The sequence below is a fragment of the Sciurus vulgaris genome (genome assembly GCF_902686455.1).
Source record: "Sciurus vulgaris genome assembly, contig: HiC_scaffold_570_arrow_ctg1, whole genome shotgun sequence".
Taxonomy (NCBI): Eukaryota; Metazoa; Chordata; class Mammalia; order Rodentia; family Sciuridae; genus Sciurus; species Sciurus vulgaris.
The window spans coordinates 7,037,995-7,045,458 of record NW_027632454.1 but is presented as its reverse complement, the minus strand read 5'-3'; the positions used below and the strand labels follow the sequence as shown (position 1 = coordinate 7,045,458).

The following is a 7,464-nucleotide window of genomic DNA, read 5'->3' as shown; positions in this document are numbered from 1 at the left end:
ATTCAAAAATTAATGAAAAAAATTCATTCTTTGAAACATTAAATAAACTTGATAAAGTTTTAACCCAGCTGAGTATAGGAAAAAGAGAAAAATGAAAATTTTAAAAATTCATGATGAAAATAACACTGCAAGTCCTACTGCAATACAGAGGAGAATCAGAAATTACTTTGTTTTTGTACTCCATTATATTAGAATACTCCTAGATACATATGACCTAACAAAACTGATTCAGAAGGATATAGAAAATTTGAAGAGATCAAATTCTAGTAAGGAAATTGAGAAAGCCATGAAAAACATACCAAAATAAAAAGTCTAGGACTGGATGGATTCTCATCCAAGATCTACGAAGATTTTAAATAAGAACTAACATCAAAAATCCTCAAATTTTTCCACAAAATAGAAAACTAAGTCATGCTTTCAAACTAATTCTTTGAAACCTGTAGCTTAGTACCAAAATAAGACAAAGTCACATCAAAGAATGAAAACTTTACATTGATTTTCTTGATGAATATAGATACAAAAAATTCTTAATAAAATACTGGCAAATTGCAATGAAAAACATATTAAAATGACAGTTTACCATGGTCAGCTTAGGGATGTAAGTTGGATCAACAAATGGAAATCATCAAATCTAACCCACAATATTAATAGACATAAAGACAAGAAGTACATGATCATCTCAGTAGATGCAGTAAAAGCATTTGAAAAAATACAACATCCACTCATGCTTAGAACTTTGGAAAAACTAGGGATAGATGAAATTTCTCTCAAGGTTTTGAAAGCTGTATATGACAAAACCAAGGCTGACATTACTCTAAAAAGAGAATTTTAAATCATTCCCACTAAAAGCAGGAAGAAGACAAGGATGTCCTTATTTACCAATTTTATTTAGCAAACTCCTTGAAACTCTGGCTAAAACAATTAAGCAAAAGAGAATTTAATGTGATCTGAATAGGAAAAAAGATTTCAAATAATTTATTTTGCAGACATCATGATTCTATATGTATATATCCCCAAAACTCAACTGGTAACCTCCTAGAACTCATGAAGATATTCAGCAAAGTAGTGGGATACAAAATTAATACCCATAACTCAATTGAAATTCTGTACATCAATAATGAATCAGCTAAAATAGAAATAGGGAAAACTATCCCATTCACATTAGCCTCAAAAAATAAAAAACCTACTTCAGAATCAAATTAATTAAAGAGGTGAAGTATCTCTACAATGAAAACCAGCAAAGACAGCTGGTTATTAAATAAAAAATACTTTTATGTAAATACGCATACATATATGTAACATAATAGGCACAAAAGCAAATGGAATAGAATCAAAGATACAGTGATAAACTTCACATCAATATACTGAACTCATATTAGACAAAGTTGTTAAAAGTAAGCAATGGAGAAAAGATAGCATTTGCATAAAACAGTGCTGGGAAAACTGGAAATCCATATGTAATAGAATGAAAGGTAATTCTTATTTTTAACCCTCCACAAAAGTCAAAACTAAATAGATTAAAGACCTAGAAATCTTACCAGAAACAGCACCTTCAAGAAAAGCAGATAGACCCAGAATTCCAACACCTTGGTACAGGAAATGATTTCATGAACAAGACCCTAAAATTAAAAGAAAATAATAATAATATTAAATTGGATGGGATCACACTAAACACTTTCATAGCAAAAGAAAAATAAAGACAGAATCTACAGAATGGGAGGACTTTCCTACATGCATACAATTTCTAGGATTCAAATAGCTTAACACACATATGCAAGACAAAAAAAGAGAGAAAAACACAAATAAAGGAGCAAAGTAATTTAACAGACCATTCTCAAAGAGTAAATAGAAATGATCAACAAATATTTGAACACAAGATCAACATCTTTAAATACTGCAGACATACAATTTAAAACTGCTCTGAGATTCCATCTCAGTCAGTCAGTATGGCATGTATCAACAATAAAATTAATGCATGATCCTGAGGATGTGGGGAAAACAGAATTCTTACACATTGTTGGTGGGACTACACATTGTTACTACCCCTCTGGAAAGCTATATGGATATTCTTCAAGGAATGAATCCACCATTTAACCCAGTGACATCACTCTTCAATATTTACCCAAAAGACATTAAAATCAGCATACTAGGGTAACAGTGCTAAATTAGTATTTATAGCAGCACAATTTAAAATATCTAGGTTATGAAACCAACCTAAGTGCTCTTAAACAAATGAATAGGTAAGGAAATTGGGGCATATATACACAATGCATTTTTATTCAACCATAAAAAAAGACTCCATGCATAAGATTAACCAATGGTGAAGAAAAAAGAAGGGGAAGAATAGGAAACAGTAGAATAAATCTAACATAATTTTCCTATCTATACATATAAAAATACCTGTGAGTTCCACCATCATGTTCACCCAAAAGACAATTGCTATTTTATTAGAATAGGATATATCCAATGTTTCTCTGAGTTAATGAAAATGTTTTCTACTGTCACATAGAACTAAAAAAAACCAATAAAATTAAATGAAAATGACAATGTTTGAAGAGCTAGATGGTTATCCTGTTGTAAACACAATACAATGTAAACATGTATCGAAGCTTTATTGCATAAATGTATATAAATTTTATTTTATATATTAAAATAACTTTAAATTTGAAAAACAAAGCATAAAATATCCAAATGGGACTGTTTTTGCTATTTGATATTTTATTAACATACAAAAATACAATAAAATATTTGAACTCCAATTCATAAGTAAATGTTTTCTTATAGTCAACCTCATTGCCTTTTAAAAGTTTCTCTAATTATACTGGTTCTGGAATAACTAGAGAAGTCACTACATTTTCACAAAACTGCTTCCATCACAGAACTGTTGAATCAGATTTTTTTATTTCTGTAAATCTCTGGTTCATGGTTGTGCAATTATAACTGAGGATTCCCTTTACTAATTACCATGACTCTCTAATCTGAGGAATATGTACAATTTAGTTCATGATATATAAAATTACAAAATCTCTATTCTTGTGTTGATGCCTGAACTTTATATTTTATTTCATAAAAGTGAAATTGTCATACTCCTTTTGGACTTATGTTTGTTTTTCTTCAGAGGTATATGAGTATCACTGTATAAAAGTATATTAATAAATATTTAAAGTCATTACCTCCATAGGAGTCTACTCTCATTGAAACTTCTTTTAAATTAAAAAACTCTGTGAATGATCAGGTATTCAGTGTACTATTTATTTACCTATTATTTCAGGATCTGTTGACATTCAGAGATGTGGTCATTGATTTCACTGAAGAGGAGTAGGAAAGCCTTCAGCCAGCTCAACAAAACTTATATACAGATGTGATGTTCAAGAATTACAAAAACTTCATCTTCCTGAGTAAGCATAACTCCCCTTCATAATTTTAATTAATTATGATTATTTAATTTTCTTCCCTTGCAGAATAGCTTCTGGGAACATCTCTATAAAAATGTGCTTCATATTTGTGGTTTCAAGACATAAAAGAACATTTTTGGTACAGATAAAATGTTAAAGAAATTTCTTTTCATCTTTAATCTCTCCTTTTCTTGGGAGGTTATATATCTTTCACTTCAGAAAAGTACTGAGAGTATGTCAGTGAAATAAAATACTGTGGCCTGATATAACAGAAGACATGGTTGAGAAGCACAAAGATCTAGGAGGATTTCGGACTTTAAAATGTTGATGGAACAACAGAATTTTTTTTCAGAAGCTTAGCTTTATTTATCCTGTTGTCATTGAACATGTACTGCCCTATGTTTATCAAGTTTTCAAATTTTTAAAAATCTTATGTTTGGCATGCGCACGGCGTTCTCGAGGAGGCGGCGGTGGCGCTGGTGGTGGCTGCTGCGGCGGCTGTGAGGACCAAGGCGGTGGGAGTGCCATCTTCGGCAGGGTTGACCCGGGTTTCGGCTTATGGCATCGAGCGGCATCTATCCTAAGATTATTAACTGAAGACAAAATACTTAACTATGCAAAATTCTCACATGGATGAGTACAGAAATTCTAATAATGGCAGCACAGGCAGCAGTTCAGAGGTAGCGGTAGAGCATCCTGCTGATTTCAATACTGAGATTATGAATGTTACGGAAATGGAACAGTCACCTGATGGCTCTCCCAGTGTGAACGCATCTACAGAAGAAAGTGAAATGGCAAATGCTGTGGACCTTCCAGTGACAGTGACAGAAATGGAAACAAATTTCCCTCCAGAATATGAAAAATTTTGGAAAACCGTAGAAAATAATCCTCAGGATTTTACAGGCTGGGTATATTTGCTTCAGTATGTAGAACAGGAGAATCACTTGATGGCTGCCAGGAAAGCATTTGACAAATTTTTCATACACTATCCGTATTGCTATGGTTACTGGAAAAAGTATGCAGACCTTGAAAAGAGACATGACAACATTAAGCAATCAGATGAGGTGCGTTAAACCTCTACAGTTTGTCAAGCTTTACAGTGCAAGCCTCTGTATTACACTGCAGCTTAACAAGTAGGGCAGGGCTTTTCTCTCACTTACATTTATTTCTCATTTTCCAAACAATATAGTTGGTTTGCTAGTCACATTTGCTACGTCTTATTGCATTTTTGGTCAGACGCTGTCATTGATGCTCTAATGGGTCTGTGCCCTATGGTCTGTAACCCAAAGCCTGCCCACACAACCCGGTCAGAATGCAGGGACTGCTGCGCTTTGAAGATCAAGACTCTGCACGTGGGGATCAGAACATTGTCATGTTCTATCCAACCTCCACCCAAATGGTGTATCGCCGGGGGCTTCAGGCAATACCTCTTAGTGTTGACCTTTGGATTCATTATATAAACTTCTTAAAAGAAACATTGGACCCAGGTGATCCTGAGACAAACAGTACCATAAGAGGAACTTTTGAGCATGCTGTTCTAGCTGCAGGAACAGATTTCCGATCTGACAGACTATGGGAAATGTATATAAACTGGGAAAATGAACAAGGAAACCTGAGAGAAGTTACAGCTATATATGATCGCATTCTTGGTATTCCAACACAACTGTATAGTCATCATTTTCAGAGATTTAAAGAACATGTACAGAATAACTTGCCTAGAGATCTTTTAACTGGTGAGCAGTTTATTCAGCTGAGAAGGGAATTAGCTTCTGTAAATGGACATAGTGGTGATGATGGTCCGCCTGGTGATGATCTACCATCAGGAATTGAAGACATAACTGATCCAGCAAAGCTAATTACTGAAATAGAAAACATGAGACATAGAATCATTGAAATTCATCAGGAAATGTTTAATTATAATGAGCATGAAGTTAGTAAAAGGTGGACATTTGAAGAAGGTATTAAAAGACCTTATTTTCATGTGAAACCATTGGAAAAGGCCCAACTAAAAAACTGGAAAGAATACTTAGAATTTGAAATTGAAAATGGAACTCATGAACGGGTTGTGGTTCTCTTTGAAAGATGTGTCATATCATGTGCCCTCTATGAGGAGTTTTGGATTAAGTATGCCAAGTACATGGAAAACCATAGCATTGAAGGAGTGAGGCATGTCTTCAGCAGAGCTTGTACTATTCATCTTCCAAAGAAACCCATGGTGCATATGCTTTGGGCAGCTTTTGAGGAACAGCAGGGTAATATTAATGAAGCCAGAAATATCTTGAGAACATTTGAAGAGTGTGTTCTAGGATTGGCAATGGTTCGATTACGAAGAGTAAGTTTAGAACGACGGCATGGAAACATGGAAGAAGCTGAACATTTGCTACAGGATGCTATTAAGAATGCCAAATCGAATAATGAATCATCATTTTATGCTATCAAACTAGCCCGGCATCTCTTCAAAATACAAAAAAATCTTCCAAAATCAAGAAAGGTGCTTTTGGAAGCAATTGAAAGAGATAAAGAGAATACGAAGTTATACCTCAATTTACTTGAAATGGAATATAGTGGTGACCTCAAACAAAATGAAGAAAATATTCTAAATTGTTTTGACAAAGCTATACATGGCTCATTACCTATTAAAATGAGAATTACATTTTCTCAAAGAAAAGTGGAATTTCTTGAAGATTTTGGCTCAGATGTTAATAAGCTTCTTAATGCTTATGATGAACATCAAACACTCCTAAAAGAACAGGATACTTTGAAAAGGAAAGCAGAAAATGGATCAGAAGAACCAGAAGAAAAGAAAGTACACACAGAAGATACAACTTCATCTTCTACTCAGATGATTGATGGTGATTTACAGGCAAATCAAGCTGCGTATAACTATAGTGGCTGGTATCAATACAATTACCAGACTCCTTGGAATTATGGACAGTATTATCCTCCCCCTCCAACCTGATGCGAAAATGTAAATTTCAGATGGAATATGTTAAAAGTATGAAATTATTTTTTTTAAATGAGGGATGTAAACATAGCATAAGCTTGTTTGTTGTATTTGATAACTTGTTTTCCGTTTCTGTGTAACATGATTTGTTTAGTAATAGGGGAAAATATCAGTTAGTAGCTTACCACAGATACTATTTCCTACCATTTATAAAATTTACTTTTTATTGGAGAAATATTTTTTTTTATTTTTTGCATTAAGTGGTCTAGAATTCTTTTGCAATGCATTTGCAACAGTTTTGTAGCCTTAAGTGTAGGAAAAAAAAAACTAACTTCAAATCATATCAGTGTAGTAAAAGATTCTGAAAACACATAAGGGCTGGTTATTAAGGATTTACCTCCTCTGTAAGACAAAAAATGATTTTTAACTGTTGCTGACAAGGTTGTCTTGAGTGTTTCAATTATACTTGTGAATTTGGATGTAACTGCAGAAAAGATACACTATTGAAGTATGCCTTGGAATAGATTATAAATGAGAAAATGTCATGTTTGCATCCCTTTAAAAATGAAAATCATATCAAAAGTATGTTGTTTCAGGAGACTTTGTATTTAGATTATTCACGTAAAACTGTGAGCAAGCTTTCATTTTGATCAAACTGATCATCTTCATTTTTGTAATAAAACTGAACATCCAAAAAAAAAAAAAATCTTATGTTTGTCTTCAGTGATGTCCCAGTTCATTTAAATTAATCAACCAAACTCCCCTTTGACAGTGAGTGTCAGCATGATATAAAACATTTTCTCTCATTTGTGGGTCTCCACGTGGTATGTGCACATTGTTGGAGAATAATATCCTAAATCTACTTAACATTATTTTATATTGATTCATTAAAATTACCTTATACATGCTCTTTGTAAATACTTCTATAAAATGAAAGTCAAGAATCACAATAAATGCTTTTGTTTGCTCCATAGTGATAGTTGCAATTTGTAGTTATATGAAACTATTTGTACATAATATATCTATTGTTATATATAAGTTATTGGTTAAATTTTCCCTTTTTCTTTCATTTCAGAGGGTAGGTTTCCTGTTGTAGAATACGTTTTCTCCCTTTATGTATTAGTG

General features: G+C 33.0%; 1 protein-coding gene across 2 annotated transcripts; it reads left to right on the top strand.

Moving 5' to 3' along the window:
* The first annotated feature begins 3,851 nt into the window (after positions 1 to 3,851).
* On the top strand, positions 3,852 to 7,039 carry LOC306652757 (pre-mRNA-processing factor 39-like). 2 transcript variants are annotated; one of them, XM_079125477.1, is made up of 2 exons: positions 3,852 to 4,459; positions 4,795 to 7,039. In XM_079125477.1, the coding sequence occupies exons 1-2, from the start codon at positions 4,010 to 4,012 to the stop codon at positions 6,352 to 6,354; spliced, it is 2,010 nt and encodes a 669-aa protein (XP_078981603.1). In that variant the 5' UTR covers positions 3,852 to 4,009; the 3' UTR covers positions 6,355 to 7,039. The 2 variants fall into 2 exon arrangements, with proteins under 2 accessions (XP_078981603.1, XP_078981602.1); XM_079125476.1 differs by having other exon boundaries at positions 4,392 to 4,528; positions 4,632 to 6,658.
* Positions 7,040 to 7,464: the final 425 nt, after the last annotated feature.

Excerpts from the sequence above, each read along its gene's own strand:
- LOC306652757 (XM_079125477.1), top strand. The coding sequence starts at position 4,010 with ATGCAAAATTCTCACATGGATGAGTACAGAAATTCTAATAATGGCAGC. Across the intron at positions 4,460-4,794 it reads ACATTAAGCAATCAGATGAG|GTGTATCGCCGGGGGCTTCA; the intron begins GTGCGTTAAACC and ends TCCACCCAAATG.